Source organism: Neolamprologus brichardi, chromosome 19, assembly GCF_056152115.1.
Source record: "Neolamprologus brichardi isolate AB-2024 chromosome 19, ASM5615211v1, whole genome shotgun sequence".
In the NCBI taxonomy this organism is placed as follows: domain Eukaryota; kingdom Metazoa; phylum Chordata; class Actinopteri; order Cichliformes; family Cichlidae; genus Neolamprologus; species Neolamprologus brichardi.
Window position 1 is genome coordinate 12,553,560 of NC_142122.1, and position 21,554 is coordinate 12,575,113.

The 21,554-nt window shown below is 40.7% G+C and overlaps 1 protein-coding gene across 1 annotated transcript; it reads left to right on the forward strand.

Moving 5' to 3' along the window:
• The first annotated feature begins 6,824 nt into the window (after positions 1-6,824).
• Positions 6,825-21,001, forward strand: LOC102775920 (protein FAM163A-like). The gene is made up of 5 exons (XM_006798381.2): positions 6,825-7,203; positions 7,901-7,954; positions 16,628-16,649; positions 16,759-16,873; positions 18,407-21,001. Exons 4-5 carry the CDS (start codon positions 16,781-16,783, stop codon positions 18,776-18,778), a joined length of 465 nt encoding a protein of 154 aa, XP_006798444.1. The 5' UTR covers positions 6,825-7,203; positions 7,901-7,954; positions 16,628-16,649; positions 16,759-16,780; the 3' UTR covers positions 18,779-21,001.
• Positions 21,002-21,554: the final 553 nt, after the last annotated feature.

Below are 21,554 nucleotides of genomic sequence, written 5' to 3' on the forward strand. Positions count from 1 at the left end.
GGCATTTTTCATAAAGTTAGATAAAAAAGCTAATTATGAAATAACTGATGTGTTTTTACAAGAGGTTGCTAGTAAAGTTCGTAAAGATATAATTTAAAACTAGTTCTGTGCTAAGTTGTTTGTTATGTTTCGTCACGACACTGCTTCATCCATGAGTTAGGTGCCGTTGTAAGTTTGATTGATTCGTAGGGCAAACAAAAGAAAAAGTTTTTATTTTAAAAATGATGGAAGTACAGTCCCGATCAAAAGTTTAAGACCACTTGAAAAATGGCCAAAAAATTTATTTTGCATGGTTGGATCTTAACAAGGTTCCAAGTGGAGCTTCAACGTGCAACAAGAAGAAATGGCAGTCAGACAAAAAATTCTTTTGAGCATGCAATTTATTGAAAACAACACTTAAACTGAAACATGCTGTTTTAGAGTTGATCAAAAGTTTGAGACCACATGCCTTTAAAAGGCCCAATCTGTGCAAAAATATGGATTCGTTGTCGTTTTCTGTCAGGTAGTCACACTGTCACGACGTTCTGTTGGCAAAGGCAAAAAAACGTTCCCTTTTTGAACGTGGTCGGGTTGTTGAACTGCATAAATCGGGGCTCTCAAAGCGCGCCATCGCAGCTGAGGTGGAATGCACTAAGACAGTCATTTTGAATTTCTTAAATGATCCTGAGAGTCATGGAACGAAAAAGTCAAGTGGAAGACCCAAAAAAATTTCACCAGCACTGAGCTGGAGGATCCAATTGGTTGTCCGTCAAGACACTGGACGATCCTCGACCCAAATTAAGGCTGTTACTGGTGCCGACTGCAGTTCCGTAACCATCAGACGGCAACTGAGACTGAAGTTGGGCTCCAAAAACCAAAAATGTCTTCAAAGGCCAGGCCTCGTCCCCTTGAACGCCACAGAACTGACCATTTGGACTTTGCAAGAGAGCACCAAACATGGGACATTGAAGGGTGGAAGAAAGTTTTATTCTCTGATAAGAACAATTTAACCTTGATGGTCCTGATGGTTTCCAAGGTTACTGGCATGACAAGCCACCTGAGATGTTTTCTACGTGCCACAGTGGTCTGGGGTGCTTTTTCCTTCAGTTGAACAATGGAGCTTCAGGAGGTGCAGGGGTGTCAAACAGCCGCTGGCTATGTCCAGAAGTTGCAGAGAGCATCCCTCATGGCCCCCAGATTTGACCCATTTAGTCACTTTCTCACAGATTTGGATTATAATGCATATTGATACAAAATATAATCAACAAATCATAGATTATAATAGGGTGAGATAATAAAAACAACTGCTTCTTGGTAATACCACAAAATAAGGGGGGAAAAATGAAGCCTGGTTAAAATTTGATCAATGCTACCTGTGGGAGGGATCATGTTTCTACACTCCTTTTAATGGTACAATGTGGAATTAATTTGATCGTTCTGGATGTATGGCAGCAAATATGTTCTACTCTACAGCACCGCAGAGCATTGCTGGTGGTGACAAACAGATCTAATTAGCTTTGACTATATTGGTCTAAGCATTGCCTCAGTGGTAGATCAGCTGCATAAATCTCCTCTGTGGAGAATACAGGATATTAAGAACTGGCTACTTGTCCTACATAACACTAAATTCAAGATACTGCAGCTTTGAAGAGGAAAGGGAGGGGAGGAGGGAGGGAGGGCATTTTGAATTTGAACTAATAAGAACAAACGCTAGCTTCAGGAAAGCTTCAGTCCTCTCTGTACTGCTGCTACAGGCCTGCCTCTCCCAAACTGTGTGTACTATACCCAAAAACATCTTTAAGGTTGAAGGAGTTGAAAATCTAGTTTCACACTCTACTTACTCACCCTCCAGGATTTCACATAAAGGTTTATTGATGCCTCAATCTGGTGAGCTCAGAGGCCACTGAAGGCACTTGAGTTTATTTAGGTGTAAAAAAAAAACACTTGTGAAGGCTATTTGGCCTTTGGAAGAGTGGTGCATGTAAGCACTCATTTAAAGTAGGTGCAAGGGAACCAGACTTTCAGCTTAACGTATTCACTGAGGTTGTCTCAGAGTCTGGTTCATGCAATGTTCCTGTTTTGTTATCCTGCTAGTAATGTACTATATATAAGAGCAGGTCTATTAAAAGTTAATCAGCTTGTGCTTTTACTCGCATAATTTAAACTGTAGCTATATTCTCCTCTTTGACATAAATGGGTTGTGGGACATCAGGTTTTTTTTTTTCTTTACTTGGCAAGTTTTCAGGCTTTGTCTGAAGTTTGAAGTGGTGTTTTTTTGATATGTTTTTATTTTAGAAAAGGTTCATTGTAATTTCTTGGTTATATATTGTGTTTTCTGTGTCTACAGATATGTTAGCGACTCTGGTTTGGATAGAGAGCACACTCCGGTTAGACAAATGACATTAAAGATTTCTTATTTGACTGTTCAGACTGAGGAGAAGGAAAAAAGTATCTCTTTTGGGACCACATATAGAAGTGGCCCACATCAGGACTAAGAAAAGACCAGATTCCATGTGATGTGTTTTGTTCACAGTTGTCGTGAAAAACGAATACAACAACAAAAAAACCACATCTTAGCCTGCAGTGTAGCCTCTGAGACAAACAGCGCTTTGACTTAGACGCTACAAAGCCAGTCTGCTCACAGGAGCAGTGCTAACGTTCTGAGGATAATTTTTACCATGTGCACAGCTTAATTTGCTCTACCAGCATGCAAAAATGACCTAATTAGAAATCAAATCAAAATTCAATTGAGGTTTACAGGAAAGTGTTTTTGGGGGTCTGGAGAAGCTTCTCGGATGAGAGGTGAAACGTCTTCAAGCAACTTAAAGAAGTCCAGACACTTAAAGTGTCTTGTTTTTTGTTTTGTTTTTTTGTAAATATTAAACTGATTAGCCAAAATAATTCCATTTTGAACATTCTGTACTTTATAACAAACTAATAGTTCAATCAAATTAATCAATCAAACAAACCTTTATTTGTCACATGCAAGTTTGCACCTGCAGTGAAATTGGACACATACATATGGTTGCTGTTATATAATCACTGGGCATTTCATTGAGTACACCTTGCTAGTACTGGGTTGGTCCCTCTTTTACCTTTAGAGCTTTCTTAATTCTTTTAAGGTACTGGAAACATTCCTCACAGCTTTTGGTCCATATTGACATGGCAGCTGCACATCCAGCATGCGAGTCTCCCGTTCCACTACTTCCCAAATGTGCTCTATTGTATTGTGTTGAGATCTGGTGACTCTGGAGGCTATTTGGTTACACGGTTTCATGTGTAGGAAATCAGATTTGAGCTCTGTGACATGGTGTGTTAAAGAGCTGGGAGCAGCCAACAGGAGATGGGTGTACTGCGGTCAGCCGCAATACTCAGGTACGCTGTGGGACGATGTTCAGCTGGTACTAAGGGACCCAAAATATGCCAAAAAAACATCTCACACACCATTACACCACCACTAGCATTGTTTATACCACCAGTGTTTTTACACACCCGCCATCTAAATGTGTCACAATGACACAACCTTCAGACAGATCAGACAAGCCAATGTTTTCCAGGCTTCTAGAGTCCAGTTTTGTTAAAGCCATTGAAACTGTAGCCTCAGTTTCCTGTAGCAGCACCCAGAGTGGTCCGCCATTGCTGTAGCTCATCTGCTCTAAGATTAGACTTGTTGTGCATTCATAGACACTCTTCTGCATACCTTGGTTGTTACAAATGATTATTTAAGCTACTGTTGCCTCCATTTTGGCTCAAAGCAGGCTGGCCATTCTTCTCTGACCCCTGACATAAACTGTTTTTTGTTTTTTTGTTTAAACCCTAGACATGGTTGTTTGGAAAAATTCCAGTAGATCAGCAGTTTCTGAAATATTCCGACCAGCCTGTCTTACACTAACAACCAAGTCCCTTAAATACCTTTCTTCCCCATTCTGGTGTCTTATTTTACACTCAAAGGAGTCACCCTATGCTTCTGCGCCGGCTTCACTTTTCAGGCCAGGAAAATGTATAAAGTACTGCAAATTTAGACCAAAGTCTAGAGTCTCAGTGATACAAAGTAGGCAAACAAATGACAGCCATTCAATACTGCTCACCTGGGTAAAAATGTATTTGTCTTTATCTTTAAATGCTACACAAATAAAGGATGACATTTCTAACAACTTGTTTCTAGACAAACCATGAAACTGGGGTAAAATTTGCAGCGGAAACAAGGCATATGTGCAGCATCCAATCTGCTCATTCACTGCTAGTGTCTTTTGCTTTTGAGGAACTGGAGAAGTAGCCTTTCCTTGGTGTCTAACCATGGAGACCAGCAGCTTCCCAGTGCTTCTTTGGTTAAGAAAGTTCTAATTCAGCCTTTGGGCTATGTAACTGTGTCACAAGTTGTACTACCAGCAAATAAACTCAGCCGGCACTGTCAACAGTAGCTGGTGGTCCTGCTGAGAAAGGCTTTGCGACTTTGTCCCAGAGAGTTGTGCTCATGCTGTGCTTTCCTGTCAGAAGCCATTCTGTCTCATCTGCTCTCTGTCTCCATCTCCTAGACTGGGTACATACGCAAAGAGGAAGTGTATCGCAAATGCATGCAGACAAGCTTGCCCATGAATCAGAGACGATTAGATTAGATTTGTTTAACGTGCGCACACGCACACACTCTCTTTCGATTTCACCCTGTGTAAACTTTCCACCGCTACACTCTGTGTCATTCCTGTTGTCATTCTAATTTCATAGGAGGACTCCTGCCAAGGCAGTAATGAACTCAAGTCATGAGGCAGAGGCCACGGCGAGCGGTTGTGAGCCGCGTGTGTGTAGCAGAGAGAAATTGAGAGAAGGTAAATGCAGGAAAAAAATGGTGTTAAAGAGGGGGGCTGGCCAGGTTTATGCGCATGGCTTGTAGGCTTTGTGTTTATGTGTGTTTCTGTTTCCCGTGTATAACACTGAGCTTGTTTTGAGTTAATCAGTGCAGTGGGGTGTATCATCTAAGCTGCTGTAATGTGTCGACTCCTTTATTCAATTTGAGCAGTAATCTCAGCGCTCCCCACTGGCCTGCCTTCATCAGCCCCCTGCTACAAAGCTAGCTTAACTTACCCAGAGAGACACAGGGAAGCAGAGAAATGCTGAAGAGCCATTTTCTGGATCAAGATTATACTTAGACAAGTTTAGCCAGACTAAATCTCCTCATTATACTGCACACACAATTATTAGGCAAATTGTACTCCTCAGGATTAAATGTATTGTTGAATAAATGCAACGAGCTCGCTGTATCCAAAACTGAATATACACATGCGTAAGTATTAGGTGTTCAGTTATCAACATTAAAGCATCTGTGGAGTCGCTTTTTTCTCTCCATTTGTTTGTGATCAGATTTCACTGAAGCAGCAACCACAACCTTCCAAATGCTGTTTATAAAACCTTTGACCAAAAATCTATCGTGAGGTATTCCTTGGTCAATAATGATGCCTCAACCTATAAACATTCTCTCTCTCTCTTTTATGTACAATCCTGTTGAATATTTGCAGCAAAACATTAACCGAGCATGCCTAAATAATTCAGCTATTTCAAGGGCTACATCTATATGAAAGACTTATTTTTATTTATTTATTTATTTTTTTACATTTTCTGACTTTTCAGTGTGAATTAAACTTATTTTTCATATGGAAACATGCCAAAGCTCTTCAGTAGCTATACAAACTTTAATAGGATTTCAAAAATAACATAAAGAAAATACAGATTTTAATAAAATTAGATTAGGGGCGACAAATTATGCAGTGCTGGTGGAACAAGGCTAACATCATGTTGTAAAAAGGTCACTCAGAGAGCATGACTCTCTATGAAACACTGATGAGAAGAGTGTTCACTGCTTTGTTAAACACTGCGTGAGCCAATAGTTTAGAATAACATATTTGTGGATCTAACCTCCTATCGTACATCTTTTAAAAGATTTTTTAAATCTCTCTGCGCAGGTGGTAAGACTAGAATACTCAAGGCAGAACACTTTCCAAATATTTATGCACACAGTGCATGCTATGTGGATATTACTGTCATGATGGACCTTGTTTGCTCAAGTCATTTGAGAGAGTTGTCTGCAGCTGCTTGAGGGACTTAAAAGGATGACGATGAGATTTATGGAACAGTCCTTTAGCTGCGTATCACCCTGCCCTCTGTTTTGCTTATAGTCGACTTCAGCACCAAGGACAGCACAAATAGTGGCTCGAGTTTTTTTAGTAGCTGTTTTGTGTAGCCTGTAACCTACTTGTTGCATTTTGTAGTCCTTAACCAGAGAGGAAAGTAAAAGTGGAGCACTGAAGCGAGGCCACCGCTCACCCTTGAGTATGACCTCTATATTTGCTATATAGTTGCTGCACATTAATCAGATCCAGGGGCAGCTTCAATTCTTAATTTGTGTGTGTGTGTGTGTGTGTGTGTGTGTGTGTGTCACTCAGCCTTTTAACCTCTTCTTTCCCCACAACTTTTCTTTTTTTACTGGGGAGATTTTCCTGTCAAAATATCTCAAATCCTGTGTAGACATGATATGGCGGGTTGGTTTTCTGGATTCTTTCAAGCTTACGACTTACTGAGACAAGTGGCATGACATGTTTTGGATGTCCTTTGGATTCCGCAGAGTCCGTGTGTACCTCTCCCGCTGCAGCCGAGCATATCATGCACCCGTTTTACGCTTTCATGTCATACTGGTGACGACCTTCTGCCCCCCACCACTACCATCACCACCCCTTCCATCGTCCTGTAAAATGATATCACACGGTACAGCTGACACCGTCTCACTCTTCCCACTGTTCTTTCTACCCCGCCCCACCGGGCACGGCGGTAGCAGGTGCCGAAACGCCCCCAGAGAACCTCGCTGAAAACGCGGCCATGCCGAGCGGTGACACTCTGCAGCCGGACTACCGCCTGGTCTCATCCGTCTTTAGCGCTTCACAGAGCGGTCGGATGCCATGAGAATTCCCACAGGCCCTCACTGGCTCCATGCTGTGAGTAAAACCGTGGTCAAGAGGGGATAACCAACGGCGGATAATGACGTGATGATTCCGGTTGTAGAGCCAGCACAGGGGGGCTCCGGGCACCTTTAATGACCGGTGCTGGAGAGGAAATCACTGGACTTTATTGTCTGTGGAGCCGCGTAACACCGGACCGACAGCGGTGCAAATAAGAAGAAGGGAAGAAAAGAAAAGAAACGTCTCTCTAACAGGTTGCTGAGACATTCAGTCCGAAAAGGTAGGGCATCCTGGATTTACAGTCATCCGCGCGCCACTTAACAGCTGTGCGCATTAATTTATCTGCTTAATTGAGTAAAACGAGGCTAATCAGTGATGTAACAGCTGTTAAATTGACCTCCAGCCGCCAATTCGGTTAAAGCATTAGATGTGTTTATATCGCAAAAGTAAGGATTTTCAATTTTATTTCGCCCCCAAAAAAGAAAAAAGAAAAATCGCCTCTACTGTAGTAGTAGTTTAGACGTTACTTGAAATGATGTGGACAGTAAGGTGAGTAAACTCGATTTTTATTTTTAGAGGGTTTAACATCTATCTCACAGCTCTTTCTAGTAATTTTGCGTACAGTTGTCTGATTGCATTGGACTAGGATGAAAAAGATCTCAGAGGTTATTGTGGCGTGAATGACCAGAAAATGTGCTTTAATTTCCACGATTATGACAACTTCCATATGTCTTTATGAGGTAATATGAGCACTGACAGGGGGCAAAATGTGTCATTGATTGGGTGAGCGATTAATGATGTGAAAATTGATGGATGAGTGGATTTTTGATGGGAATGCAGACAGACCCATCCCCACTTTGAGACAAACTCGTTCATTTACTGTAGCCGCAGTGCTGACCACATCACTGCTGGGGCCCTGAGGCATCTCTTGAAATCATTGTTATAACTGATGTCAGGTCTTTTTTGGGGTTTTCCAGGGGGGATTTGCAGCACAGCAGAGAATGCTCTCCCCCAGATGCTGACTTCTAAAGGTAAGGGTGCTTTTGGTACAGCTATGTCTCTGGCACTGTTTGTTACAGGAAGCCAGCACTGTAAACCTTTGGCCACAAGTTCGTGCTGTGCCTCTGATCTCTATTCTGAACCTCTGGGCAAGCTGTGCAAAGGAAAGTTGTGTTTCTGCTCTTGCTGTGGATCTTCAATTCGGATCTCAAGAGTGTACTTGGATTTCTGTATAACCTCCTTTTTTTGGCATACTGTGAAAGAAATTCATCCCCAGAACCCCTGAGATGCATTCAGTCATAAGTAATACAAAAAATAATTGACAACGAGGTAATTAGGACATGCAGTAACCGCATCAAACGCAACAGGAGACCTGATTAAGTTCATGTGCCGTCAGTCATAAGGAAAAATGTGTATTTCTGAGACTCATTTTCTGAGTATTTCATAATGAAATCTAGCACACACACACACACACACACACACCACCTTCCTCCCTCTGGCTGCCTTTGTTCCCTTCTGCACCCTTCTGATAGTGGGTGTTTCTGTCTTAGATGTGGATGTGTTCCTCTCCTCACACGCTGAGATGAGTGCTTTCAGAGGCAGACAAGGCAGAAAAGTCCCCGATTTTACTACCTGGCTAAATTGTCCTGTGATGGAAAAATATTGTTAAAGGAATGATACCTGAATAATTGAAGCCCCGGGGCTTTAAAATTGCAAGAACCTGCTGTGATTTGCGGCGCAAAGTTGAAGGCCACCTCAACGAAATATTCATATCATTATTTAAGAGTGGGTATATCATTCAGCCACTCAGGCACTGCCACCTTCTCCTGCTTCCCTACTCTCCCCGTTTGATCCCTCCCCGCTTTCCTTCTCTCTTTCTTCCTTTCTCCATTTGTAAACTCATCTCTTTATTTATAAAAAATTAACCACATGCTAACCTTTATCCATATCTTTTAGTTCCTATTAAATAAGAACTTAAAAGGCATATATTGAAAATCTTGCACACCGCCTTTCTGACATAGTAGTAGCTTTAGTAGTTTTTCAATGATATGTATATAAGTTTTGAGCAGTTAGACATCCATTCATCCATCTTCTGATGCTGGATGCATCTCCGGCTCATCTGGAAGGACATCAAGGCGTTCCCAATCCAGTCGAGAGATATAATCTCTACATCATGTCCTGGGTTTGCCCCTGGGCTTCCTTCCAGTACGACATGCCCGAAGCACCTCACTTGGGAGGGACCAAAGAAATGTCCTGGACAGATGCCCAAACCACCACATCTGGCTCCTTTTGATGTTGAATAGTTGCAGCTCTTTGCTTTCAGGCTCACCTCATTGTTCACCGCAAGAGAGTGACATAGTATTCATTCTTTCATGAAAAAGACCCCCTGATACTTAAACTCATCTAATTTGGGCAGTGCTACCCATGAACTAGCCTAACATTCAAGTCTGTCCTTTCAATGATACATAATATTAACAGTCTGCCAGCAACACGTCAGGTGTTTATGATTTGGTACATAGCCTAATCATTTAGTTTTGGTATTAAACTGGTTATAAAGGATCATATAATTGCACTGGTATTGGTGGTATTGTGACATTCCTAGTCTGTGACACTTTAGACAAGTAAAAGTGGTTTTAAATTAGGCTTGTTGCCAACATTTATGCATGTGTCTGGTTCATTATGCATTAATTACATTGTGGTCATGTCTTGGTGTTGTGCATGCAGTGCCAGTAACAACAGACACGAATAAAACGCTGTGAGGTTTTCCCTTCTTTGTACATTCCCTCATGATATTTTCTGCTGTCTCCTTCCAGGAATTTGCTAAATCTGTGAGTCCTTATATTGAGGCTATAAGTATTAATCTTTCACTAATCCACTCAAACAAGCAACCATAAATGGATAGGAGAAATGGACAGTAGTGGACAGATCACAATAGTTGTTACTAGTTCCCTAGTAACATTTCTAGGGAAGTGCACTTCAAGTTTTAGCATACGTTTTCAGAAGTGTGGTTATGACACTCTCTCCTGTAGGTTGCCTTTTGTGCTCACGCCCACTCTGCCCCTCCCTGCACCTCGTTCTTCCTCTTAAAAGGGAGTTTTTCCTTCCCACTGTGGCCTACTGCTTGTGATTGTTGGGCTTTCTATCTAATATTGCAGGGTCTTTACCTTACCACATAAAGCAATTGAAATGATGTATACAGTAAGGTGCTGTTGTGATTTGGAACTATATAAATAGACTGAATTGAACTGAACGAATTAAATTTCCTCCCCATTTCCAGCCTTTGCTGCAAACCTAAGCTAATTTTCCTTTTAGCTTCAGATTGACTGAACAGATACGGGATCACTTTTCATCTAATGATCTGCTGTCGTCCACTGCTTTACCGTATAGCAGAGAGTTTTCTAATTAAAGTTTCCTGTCATAGCTTCTCTAATTTCCACAGTTCACTCAGGCATCACATGGGAGAAGAACCTCCCAGCTTCACAACACTAATCATCACCACATCGTCCCACGTGAAAGTTCTGAGGGAAGCTGTGTTTTTACCTCTTCAGCATTCGATCAGGGGTGTTTTTGGTTGTGGGTGCGTGCGTGTTCATTTGCATGTAGCTGTATGCGAGGATCGTTTCATTTCCCGCAGAGAAAACGAATTAAAATATGACACCTCTCTCTTCTGCCTCTCATCTCGTGCTTTTCACTGTGTTAAGAGATGGCAAAACTGCTAAATATAGTTCTGCAAGTGGAGTGTGAAACCTCTTCACCTCTCTCAGCGTTTCTAACATTGCGGAGGTCGAAATGAGAGGATTTTGTGGTAGCTTGAACAAAGGTTTAATCATCTTTCTAATGAACTCTTCATGTGCATGTTGTATGTGAACGAAAAAGGGAGGGAGAGGAGAAAAAAGCAGAAGAAGAAGAAGAGTCACTTTTCTGATCTGTGCTACAGCAAGGCTAATGTGATTTTTAAGTAATACTAATAATAAAGTATATGCTAGAGACGAATATAACATCAGGGTAAATATGGTGTAATGCAGTATAACAGGTTTAGTTTTTCTTAGCATGTGTATTTGTATTAAAGTTGATGATTTATTGTCTTTGCATGCAAGAATTTTAATGGCTTTTCACAAGTAGAGAAGAAGAGGAGGCCAGTCAGAGACTATAGCAACTCAATGCCTTGTATTTTCTATGAGGAAGGTTCCCAACCTGCGATTGTTGAATTTATCTGCTGTATCATTAACCCAGACTCCAAAATTCAGACAGTTGAGTCAACTTGCTGGCTGTTTCCATACAGATGCGTTCGCTCAAAATATAAGAACAACTTCCCAAAAGGATCAATAAAGTTGTGGTATTGTGGTTGAATTTTTCTTTCTGAGTTTCTTTCTGGTAACGATTTTTTTTATTTATGCACACAGACCTTTTGAGACTCGGGTGTTCAATAAAGTCATCTTTCTATGTTCTTTCTGAGTAATCAATTAATCAAATCGTCTACAAAAATGTCAGAGAATTCCCAGAAGATGGCAGAAATATCAGAAAACCACCAAGGACAAATTCTTGATGCCTAAGATCATTCATAATAAATGAAATCTAACAGTGTGTCCAATATAAAGCAAAAAGCATGACCTGATTTAAATTTTGTCCCATCGAGGACATCCTTGTGCACCTCTGAACCCTTCCAGCACTGCTGCTATGTTTAGATCATTAATTGGAAGTCCTGTTTTTACCTGTTGTATGTGCCTATTTGCGGCAGCACCATGAACCTCAAATCAAACACAAACTTCTCTTTAAAACTCAGCCAACCTGTGAGCCAAGAATCATCACTGCTGATGAGAAGCAGGTGGTCGCCACAGCGAATTCTCTGCCTGTCCCTAGCATCCCCCACTGTCACACCAACCTACTCCGTGTCCTCCTTCACTTCTACACTTTGTGTCAGTCCCACCATCTCCAAACCATACCTCATAGCATGTCTCCGTACTGTTTTGTAAACCTTCCCTTTCACTCTTGCTGTTATCCCTCTGTCACAAATCATCCCTGACACTCATCTCCACACACTCCACCGTGCTTGCACTCTCTCCCCCTCTCCATTACACTTTTCGTTGGATGGCAGACCCCCAGATATTTAAGCTCATCAACCTTCTCTACATCTACTGCTTGCAGATTCAGTCTTCCACCTGTCTCCCTCTCAATCACACACATAATCTTTCATGCTTGTTCCGACTTTCAGTCCTCTTCTCTCCAGTGCATATCGTCACCTCCCCAGGTTCTCCTCCACCTGCTCTCTTCTCTCAGTACAAATTAATTGACAGTGAAAATAATAATGAGCTGAAGTCAAAATTGAATTTTTGCCCAACCCTGCTAGACGCTCAGTGTTTTGAGTCAAGAGTGACAATGTTGCTGACTGCTTAAGAGCCTCCCTGTCTCTCATTTGCACATATACTTTACATCATTTCTTGGCAACTCTCAAAATCCCTGCAAATCTCAGGGATTTACATTTCCTTCAGCGCTGCTTTTTGTACAGTGAGGAAGTGGATCCTTTCTTTCTGTGATTGAAGCTGACTTGACAAATACAGTCTGTATAACTAGAGTGTACAGGTCACCTGGGACTGGTACACATAATGACTTTATGTAGCTTCTGTGTTGTGGAAATCAGATGCCTGTTGGCTCCTCTGAGACAGCTTCATCCCCTTTCTTCAGTGTCACTTGTCCAAGTCAGCCACTGACAGGATTGTAGTAGATCCTTCTTTCAGACCACAGTTAAATCTAAGGGTTTTATGTGGTATTATGAGTGTGTGTGTGTGTGCTTCCCAGCTAAATCAGACAGCTCTGAACCCACTGGGAGTCATACATGAATTGTGTTGGATAAGATGACAGCATTAAAGTTGAGTCTTCCAACCTCTGTCACTTGGCATGTTTGTCTCTCCAGTCTACTGGAAACTCTCTAATCTGAGGCTTTACCTCAGCGCTCCCTCTCTAGCATAATTTGGTCGCGTGTTAGTCAAAGTGACTTATTTTTCTTTCTAGAAAGATTCCATTGCTGCGCCTTTGTTGATATATTTCAGAGAAGGTTATGAATTTTGCATGCATGTGCCACAGTAGTTGCACACAGGTCTTAAATTTAAGTCGATAGCCTGCGCCCGGAACGATGTATGGCATGTTGGAAAAAGTAGGATATTCTTCAAAGAGTAAATGAGAGACAAAGAGAATGAAGAAAAGATAAGATGCACAAAGAGGAGTAAGGAGACGTGAGATTGTGAGCTAGACGGGGAGGGGATGGAGAAATGGGGAGCAAAAGAGACTTCACATCGCTTTTAACGACATTATCGCGGTCCATGGTGTATATAATTTAGTACGATGACGCAATGGAAGATACTGCAGAAGTGAGCTCTCTGAGAGGGAGGCTCACATACTCATTTCAGGCCGCACACATACTGAAAGAGATGTAGTGCTTTATGTGATTGTACTATCTCTATAAAATAGAGATTCAAGTTTATTCATTGTTCAGGGTCATTAACCTCATTAATGATACATCGGACAAATAAAGGGACAGAGCAGCAAAACCTCTCGCTGGCAGCTGACCAAGCCGCCCAATTATGAACTATTCTTTTTATTTAATCTTCCTGCTGAGATTTACCAGATGTCAAAATATCAAATCCCAGAACAGTTAAATCTATTAATTAGTCAATGAAATGTAAATTAACTGCAAATTACTGCTTTCGAAAGCTCACAGCTTTCACAAACGTGCATTAATATAAAGGGAAGTTGGGTTTTTTTGTTTGTTTGAATCCATTTAATTGGCATAATTAAACGCTGTTACTCCAGTGAGAAATATCTGGATGTTTTAGTTAATCAAGTTGAACGGTAGATAAATAGAGTCTTCTGGTGTTGTAATTACTATAATGGCAGTGCCTAAAATGAATATTTCTGCCCGAACGCAGCCATGCAAATTTGTCTAAATTAATGTCAAAATCATGAAATTTAAAAGCTGATATAAGAGGTCACTCTCTGAGTGGATTAATTTGGGTATTCTGCGCCGTGGTTGTTTGTTTATTTAGTATTTTGATGTCACTGCCAGTAAAATGAAATTAAGACATACACACACACACACACACATGGGGTTCTTTATCGCTCGCACGCAGCTAATTTAGTGCTTTCTCTCAGACAGGCTTGTTTAGAAGCAGATTTTTTTGAGGCGAGACAGTAAATTTGCTGTGCGCTTTGGAGATAAATATACGTGCATCTGCGTTGATTTCTTTCTTTTCTTTTATTTCTTTACACAGTTTTTTTGTGTCTCAGTGTCAATCAGATCTGTTTGCTTAAGGTTATTTACCTGCAAAGCAAAGAAAAGGGGAGAGGAATTGGGTTCATGTGACAGTATGCCCTGATAATATCCAGGAGATTTCATGGTGGCAGCTATCAGCGCAGCAGTGAGAGGTGATTTTGAAGCTGTCACAGTAAAAAAAAGGACAAGCGACATATCGCTTGAACGTATTATTATTATGCTGAAACTGTGCTGCACATACTTGTATGAAATGCCACACATATTATTAGTATGCAGAGAATGTGCTTCTGCATTCAGCAGATTAATTCAACCACACATTGAGTGTTATTTTCCAATTCAAAACAGCTCCCAGTTGTTTTAAGTATTCTGGAGTGAGCGTGATTCATTCCTTTGTATGCCTATTTATGGGTTATATAGAAAGAACAGATTCTTTGTCATGAAACAGCGGCTGTAATACAAACCCACCAGCTACTTCATTAGGTACATGTGGCTTTACTCCTTTTTGCATTCAGAACTGACTTTAATTCTTCATGGCATAGATTCAACTGGATGCTGGAAACATTCTTCACAGGCTTTGGTTATTTTTGACGTGATAGCATTATTATTATCGTGATATCAATCTTCCATTCCACCCCATCCCAAAGTTGCTCTATTGAACTGAAATCTGGTGACTGTGGAGGCCATTGGAGAGCAGTGAACTTACTGTCATTTTCAAGAAAGTAGTTTGAGATAATTTGAGCTTTGTGACATGGCGTGCTATCCTGCTGGAAGCAACCATCAGAGGATGGGTACACTGTGGTCATACTATGATGGACATAGTCAGGGACAACACTTGTGTATGGAGTGGTGTTTAAACAATGCTTGACTGGCACTAAGGGCCCCAAAGACTTCCAGCCTTTTACATCACCAGCAGCAGCTGGAACTGTTGATACAAGGTGGGACAGAGTCGTGCTTTCATGTTGTTTATACCAGGTTCTCAACCTATTATTCTAATTACTTACAGAAATCAGCAGAGCAGGTAACATTTTCCAGTGTTTTATTGGCTAATTTTGGTGAGCCAATGTGAATTGTAGCCTTAGTTTCCTGTTCTTTAGATAGCAGGAGTGGCAGGGGGTGTGGTCTACTGCTGCTACAACAGAAGACCACGCACACTGCTTCAAGGATTTGATGTATTATCCATTCACAGATACTCATTTGCATACCTTTGTTGTTATAAATGTACTTTTCTAAGTTGCCTTCCTATCAACATGAAGCAGTCTGGCCATTCTCCTCTGAGCTCTGAAATCAACTAAGCACTTCTTCAGACTTGAGCTGCAATGCATTGGGCTGCTCCCACGTGAGTGGCTGATTTGTATTAACAAGCAGCTTAAAATGTGGCCTGGGGGCGTATTTTATAAACTACTTTTAGACATTTTAGGCAACCACGTGTGTTATTTAATTTTTAAAAGCCACACATTATATAACTACACTGTATTTATAGGCTAAACAGTTGCTTGGTTGAATATAAATTACATAATTACAGAATCATAGAAATTATCAGCGGCATAGCACAACAGCTGCTCTGTAGCGTTTCTCATGCTAAACATTTCCTCCTGACAGAAGCCTCTTTTTCTACCTGCAGGGGTTCCAAAGAGAGGTGATTCTGAGAGTAACAGTCCTCAGGCCTGCTATGGTTTCCTACCTCCTTACATTCTCCCGCTGTCTTCTTATGTGTGTGTTCGGTTGGTTTGTTGGAATTCAGATCTGATGGCGCCTTCAAAAGATTATTTTTGCTCTGAGCACTTAACCTCTGAAAATTAAAAAAACAAAAAAAACATTAGCCCGGAGGCTATAGACTGCAGATGGGTTACAAATGAAAGAAATAGTTCAGTATTGCAGTTCAGCATTCCTCTCATGTTAGTTCACTGAGTGTTGAGCAGAAGCTGGGAGGGGATGAGCTCAGCATTAAGACAGCATGCAGTGCTAAACAGCTACCCTTCATGTGCCAATGTTTAAAAATACAACTACTCTGTTGTTTTATCCCTAAAAAGCAAATGTCAAAATTAGAATTTGTGATATCCTATTTATGCACAGTACCCTGCAAAAAATATGGTGATATTCAACTGCAGCTCAGCAAAAATATGACAAAAATATCTCACCATTTGAACCCAATAACGATGTAAGTTTGGGGTATGGACAGACTTCTGGCAAATACAGTTTGTAAAGAGTAAATAGTTTTATAAATGTTTCCTGTTCTCTGCACAAATACACCAGAGTTTGCCATTTGATTCAATCAGAAACAGAATCGTTTGAATCATATTTGCTCGAAGCAAAGCAGCTTTGCTTTTTTACAAAGTCCAGAAGGACTTTTATTTTGGAATTGCATTTTTATCAGTTGCAATTGTATAATAATGGCATATAAATACACTAATCCAGCTTACTCTGGTTATTTTTTCAGGCATTAGAAACCTTTGCTGGACGTAAGTATGCTAAATATTCTGCAGAAGTTATTCTAACATTACTGAAATCCAAATGTAAATCTTGATGCATTTTTTGCTTCTTTTCTGTCTTTGTTGATTTTGTGTGAAGGGTTTGATGGAGAGCTGGTCGGATGTCAGCGGGAACTATTGTCATAACCGGAGGAATACTTGCCGGAGTGATACTGCTGTGCATTGTAGCAGTTCTCTGTTACTGTAGACTCCAGGTATTACTGTGCACGTTCATGTTTCTTGGTCTTTTAGGCAGTTTGCTGTTCACCCAAAAGTTCTTTTTACATTACTGATGTTTACTGGTTTAACAAACTCAACTAACTAATCTAGTTTGTGACCGTGTGCAATGAACTTGCAGTCTTATTGTCTTTGAAATACTTGCTTCAAAGATGGGCACCACTCCCACTCAGCTAGCATCTTAAAAGTGAGTGAAAAAATAGCAAATTGACACAGTCCGCTATTAGTCTGCAATTAAGTAGGGTTAAGTTGGCAGTTACTTGGTATCTGTTTGACATAATACTGTGATAAATTAGTGCAAATCTGTTGCCATCTACATGCACAGTAATTCACACTAATTGGAAATTCGCATTAACTTACAATCAGAGTCCAGACTGAACTTCTCAAGCTTGAAACAGAAAGGTTTCCACAGATAGTGTTGTAGTTGCTCCAGGATTTTAATTTACTAGCAAAATATCATAGACGCTAGCCACTTGCTTTTATTAATAAATATAACCACAAGGCAGAGCTGGTTACCAAACAAACAAGTTGGTAACCAGCTGGATGAAGTCACCTTATCCAAAGAGACCCATTGCAGACTAGTTGCACTTGTTGCCACATATTGATTTAGCTGATTGCAATCTGTGTGCGTTTAAAAATTAAGACTCGGGTTCCAGTGACGTACATAAAATTCATTTCAATGCAGTTTTATTCACATGGTGCCAATTTAAAGCAACAGTCAGTCAGTAAGGTAAAGACAGACAATTATACAGTATAAAAACAAGAAATTTAATTCACTAGACAACCAACCAAGTTGGCAGACTTCAAAAAGCAGTAACAGGAATGAGTACTCAGCTGTCTGACTGTCCAGGACGTTGTCCATGTCCACAACAGAGTATAATCTAGGCTTCAGTCAGATTGCAATAGTTAAAATAGAAACAATCAAACAAACAAGCAAAAGTGGTTGCTGTGAGATTGAGGTTGTCGAACGCTCAACCTGGAGGCGACCTACTTCCAATCGTTCCCTAAATTTGCCAAAAATTTACTTCAGTCACCGGGCAACTCAAGGATGTTGCAGTCCTATTTTTAATCTAGCGAGACTGAGCCATAACCCAGTCTAATTGTCTGCCACCTTAACATGGTTTTCCACATTCTGTCTCATTTATGTAACATAGCACTCTAGTACCAAGTCACAGCTGGATCTGGTTACAATAAAAGCAGATGTGGTGGCCAGAGCAGTCAGTGGTTCAACATTTGCACAAAGCACAGTGCAGACTGCCCCTCCAAAGCCTAGTGACAGCTGGCTGAGTACACTGTCAGTCTTTTCACCTACCTCTGAAAAAAAAACTACTTTTAACTATTCCCACCACGTTAAACTGCATTTTGTTTGTCACTGTTCATATTTTGATTTTGATATCACAACTTTATTTTGCTGTGATAAAGCAATCAGAATCACAGAATGTTTAAGAAGACATCCAAACCCTTGTTCTTCTTGCTCACACCCTGGTGCCTTCTTTGTCATCCTCCTGCAGTATTACTGCTGTAAGAAAAATGATTCTGAGGTGGACGTGGCCTCCATGGCAGGACCGGATCCTCTTTCTCACTTTCCATGCAACGCCTGCAACGCCCTCGCCATGGACGGCACTGCCATCACCCCCGTCTCTCTGGATCAGCTGGATTCGGGTTCTCACCACTGCCCCAGCTGTTCACCGTACACCCTGCGCTCGGGACTCACAGACGACATGCGTAACGGAGGGGAGCGTCTCGGCTTCCATACTTACTACGAGAACCCGTCTGTGTCTCTTCCCCTGTCGGTTCACCCTCAGAGCTCCTCCCCTCTGAGCTACTGCAGTCCCTTGGACACGTTTCCTCCCCCGCCGCGCTCCTACAGCACTGACGTCTGACCTTTGCTTCACTGTACAGGCACACACACACACCTACAGCATCTAGCACATGCCCTTTTGTTTGAGACTAACTTCAGGTAATTGATTAGAGGACAGCACAATTATACACACACATGCCCATATTACTGTACATGCTCACATAATTTGAAAGGAAGTGACCCATAAACTAAGCCTACTGATAAAGCCCCATGGTGGGCGACAAATCTGGGCATGATCTGCAGCAGGGAAATATTACATAAAATTGGCCACATTACTCTTTAAAAAACTCATATTTTAATCTTAGTACGACTTTTGCTTAAACAAAAGCTATAAACTGTATAAGTACCATTACAGTTAGTATCTCATTGAGCCCGGTCACACATGATAGTGTTTTTAGTAAATGGCTCAAAGGTTGGAGCTAGTCTACACTCTATAAATGCATCTGGGGCAATGAAGTCATTCGGGTTACATATGATCAGGGACACATAACAAAGCTTTTAGTACAGAGTAAACTCAGACAGTCCCCAGGCAGAAAAACAGGCGAGGTTTTGGGGCATTAAAGTAATTTAGTCATTAAAAAATTGTGACATGTAGAATTTGTTTTTTAATTTCCATGAAGTTTTGTGAATGTAATTATGTAATTTATGGAGAAAAAATGTATTCAGTTAGACAAGAAAAGGCTTAGTACTAAATTACAAGCATGTTTTATTAAACTCAGTGGAACAACAGTAAGGACATTATTTGCAAATTCTGCAATTATAAGTCATTCGGCAGTTATTTATGACTCAGGACCTCAGTTGCATTAGATTAGATGAACACAGAGTTTATGATCTCATGTTCAGCTCATTCTCTGGCAAATGCATCCTGGATGCAGGGATCTAGTAAAAACCACCATTTTTCCGGCAGTAGACAAATGTCAGCCTAATCTGAAGAATGACAAAGTTACATAAACACACTTAGATATAGTGCTGCATTTATCATTCACTCTCGATGTGATTAAGATTAACCACATAAATACCTTTCTGTTACGTGTGAGCACTTTGAATTTATTTTTAGCAGCATTTTCCACTCAGTGAATCAAAAGTGACTGCTGATGACGAGGAGACAGAGCTGAGACACATGAAGAAGGCATGCACAACCCCATATTTGAGCATCACTTCAGTTATTCTTATTCTTTTCTCCAGTTTCTCCCTTTTTCCCTGTGTCACAAAGGGTTAATGGTAGTGTGAACCTCTTACCACTGCAGCTTACACTACATGAGGGCTAACAGCTATATTAACTACTAATGGAGCTTAACTGTTTTTATCCAGAAGAAAGACCTGACGAGCGAAGAAGGAACTACAACTTTTTAAGCCTTTTTTTGTTCTTCTTGCAGATTACCAGAAAGTCTGTGAGAAAAGTGTCAGTTTAGTCTGTTTCTGTTTTCACTTCTGACATGAAATTGCCATGAAACTGAAGAGAGTTTGTTCCGCAGTGTCTTCCATAGAAGCTGATGTATTTACCTTTTCTGTGCTTACAGATTGTGACGTGTGAAAGCAGATTTTTAGACGTGCGATAAGCAGAAAAGAGAGCTGCTGTACCATATTTAATGATCTTAAAGCTTAGGTTTTATATCTATATATGAGCCATCATATCTGCTACAGTACAGTAATAAGATGCAGTGTTATTGCAGTATATGCCTGAATCTATATATTTTTTAAGGAGTATTGTCATTTTTTTGTGAGGGATGTTTGGGTTTAGACGTATTTCAGTACTTTTCTCTTCAGTTTTGGTTTCTTTCTGTGTTCCTGTGCACTCCTGACAGCTGCAGAGGAACACAACTGTGGAAATGGCAACTCAGTTTAAACATAAATTGTGCTGGAGGTGTGAAAAACACAGGAAAATGTGTGAAACAGTGATGTTGAGTATTATTGAACATAGGCTATTATTTAAGATCTAAACTATCTTATTCACTCTAATGTCACGTTGTTTTCACTGAGCTGTAAGCTTCATTATATTTCCTTATTTTCTTGATCTTACAGTCTCTCGGTCAGACGTACGTCCTAAATTTTATGCAGTACTGTGGAAAAGTCTTGAGCCACATGTCATTTCTTTATAGGAAAATGGGAAATGGGTGCAGGGATGTCATGAAACATACACCGACATACACAGAAATACAGTTTATAAGGCAAAGAAAAAAGTTTGTAAAATTCTAGCAAGCCCAAAAGTGAATTTTTGGGAATGACCATTTTTACTCTTCAACACACCCTGTCAGCTTTCTTGTAATTTCTTTGAGAAGTCTTCAGGAATAGTTCTCCAGGCTTCTTGAAGAACATTCAAAGCTCTTCTTTGGATGTTGGCTGTTTTTTATTTCATTCTCTGTAGGTATGATCCGTTATAGTAATAGCAGTAAGTCCGGGCTCTCGGTAGTCCAACCCATGACTGATGACCATAGGGTACTTTTCAGCGTTCATAATTCCATCAACTTTAACAAAATCCCCAACACTGAAATACAGCCCGAAACCATGACAGAGCCTTGCTGTGTTTTACAGATCGCTGTAGAAACTCCTGATGACCTGTTTCTGCTGATTTTCAGCCCAGTTCTTGTGTAATTTAGCATATCTCACCCTTTTCTGCCTGTTTGCCTTCCTTTAAAATGACTGTTCATCTGCTATTGAACTGCTACTTCTTCTTTTTGTCCTCCTCTTGTCCTCTTTCCTCTCATTTCTCAAAGACACACTGCACATCATGCTGAGATATGCAGTTTTCAGGAAGTAGCCCTTTGGTAATCACCTTGTTTGTGCACAAATAGTATTTT

What these genes read in the sequence shown, in the direction of transcription:
- LOC102775920 (XM_006798381.2), top strand. Translation starts at nt 16,781, where the DNA reads ATGTCAGCGGGAACTATTGTCATAACCGGAGGAATACTTGCCGGAGTG. An exon ending in TCTGTTACTGTAGACTCCAG is followed by an intron (nt 16,874 to 18,406) that starts GTATTACTGTGC and finishes ATCCTCCTGCAG; the next exon opens with TATTACTGCTGTAAGAAAAA.